The following is a 1,509-nucleotide window of genomic DNA, read 5'->3' as shown; positions in this document are numbered from 1 at the left end:
TTGCCCAAAAAATGTATGATTGTGGGCTAATTTTAAAAATTTAAAATTTTTTATAATTAATATTAATTAGATGCATTTTTTTTATTGGAGGGCGTACCTACTCCGGATGGAAAAATCGCTCGCCATCAACACCTAATCCTGTTTCCGTTGCCTGAGCTCCAGCAGGAGCAGGAAAGAGAAGAAGAGGAAAATCGGAAATGATGAATTCCATTTCCGGGCTTTCGATGTATCGTTCTCTTTGCTTTTTCGCTTCTTTTAATCCGAATCCCCTCAAATGTCCACTAATTTCTCTCCGGCGGCACTTGTCGACCTACTCCCTTCGTCCGCCTAGGTGAGCTTCACGACCTCCTTTTCATCTTTCTATAGCCGATGATCCACATGGCGCGTTCTGCAACGGTGAATCTTCTGTTCTACTTGCCCTTAATTGAGAAATTTTCGTATCCTCTAACATTTCCTAGAAATAATTTTCAGCCTCGACTGCGAAATTTCTGCCAGTTTGGAATTTAACAGGATTTGTGAAATTCTTGGCTGAACAGAGTTTAACAGATTTTTCTTTTAAATTTTAGATTCTGATAAAAAAAAATTCAAACAGTTTATCAAGATTTAAGGAGATTTAACAGTTGCCATGGTGAGTCTCATCCTACTTGTAACCAAACAGCTTTATTGTCCTCAAACTGAATCCTTTCTTGCTATCGTTTCTTTTTTGTGTAGGTCAGAGTTGTCGTTCACAGTAGGAACCCACCTTATTCCTCATCCAGCGAAGGTGGCTCATTGTTGTTGAACTTTTTAATACTGAATCATTTTGTCCACCAATTTAACGGCTTCTGAAAATTGATTATATCAAGGCTCATACTGGTGGTGAGGATGCCTTCTTCGTGAGCAGAAGCAATGGGGGTGTTCTGGCCATTGCAGATGGTGTTTCCGGGTTAGCCATCTGACTTTGAAGCCAATTGTTGTGCTTTAACCCTTTATTGTTAAAATTTTCATTTTTGCACAATCAACTGGCAGTTGGGCAGAACGGGGAGTCAATCCCGCGCTGTTTTCCCGGGAGTTGATGGCTAATGCTTCTAATTTTGTCATGGATGAGGAGGTACTTCTATTGTTCAGGGTTGGAATTCCTGTGTCTGAAGGTTATAGAAAGGGTACTTTGCTTTCTCTGTGTATGATGCACCACCATTCATGTTCTCCTTGGTTTAGTGTTTGAAGACAAACTTCTATAGCAGATTTGTCACATCCTCGATCATTTTAGAGTATTAACTATGTCTCACTCTCATTTTTAAATGTCATTAAACGGGTGCTTTGCTTCTTCAGATAGCACCATCCACACTATCTTTGGTCTTCTATTTGAAGTCTTTTTGTGCCTTTGCTGATAACTGTTATAGCATGTTTAAATCTTCCATGATCAGTTAAGGTAATTAGCTATGTTGTTCTTTCATCTGTAAATCATTTTTCTGCATCGGGAACTTGACCACATTTTTTCTATCCTCCATTATCAATTTCATGTAGCCG

At 39.1% G+C, this 1,509-nt stretch overlaps 1 protein-coding gene across 2 annotated transcripts; it reads left to right on the top strand.

Moving 5' to 3' along the window:
- Positions 1–98: 98 nt before the first annotated feature.
- On the top strand, positions 99–1,495 carry LOC110035142 (probable protein phosphatase 2C 1). Of its 2 annotated transcripts, XM_020739383.1 has the most exons (5): positions 99–331; positions 712–763; positions 846–925; positions 1,009–1,142; positions 1,312–1,495. In XM_020739383.1, exons 1-5 carry the CDS (start codon positions 198–200, stop codon positions 1,368–1,370), a joined length of 459 nt encoding a protein of 152 aa, XP_020595042.1. In that variant the 5' UTR covers positions 99–197; the 3' UTR covers positions 1,371–1,495. The 2 variants fall into 2 exon arrangements, with proteins under 2 accessions (XP_020595042.1, XP_020595041.1); XM_020739382.1 differs by having other exon boundaries at positions 1,009–1,495.
- The last annotated feature ends 14 nt before the right edge of the window (positions 1,496–1,509 follow it).

The sequence above is a fragment of the Phalaenopsis equestris genome, unplaced genomic scaffold, assembly GCF_001263595.1.
Source record: "Phalaenopsis equestris unplaced genomic scaffold, ASM126359v1 Scaffold196383, whole genome shotgun sequence".
NCBI lineage: Eukaryota > Viridiplantae > Streptophyta > Magnoliopsida > Asparagales > Orchidaceae > Phalaenopsis > Phalaenopsis equestris.
Note: the sequence above shows the minus strand (reverse complement) of the source record. Positions and strands in the feature narration are given on the sequence as shown.

Coding starts and splice junctions, on each gene's coding strand:
- LOC110035142 (XM_020739382.1), top strand. CDS start 198: ATGATGAATTCCATTTCCGGGCTTTCGATGTATCGTTCTCTTTGCTTT. Junction 332..711: donor TACTCCCTTCGTCCGCCTAG/GTGAGCTTCACG, acceptor TTTTTTGTGTAG/GTCAGAGTTGTCGTTCACAG. Junction 764..845: donor TTATTCCTCATCCAGCGAAG/GTGGCTCATTGT, acceptor GATTATATCAAG/GCTCATACTGGTGGTGAGGA.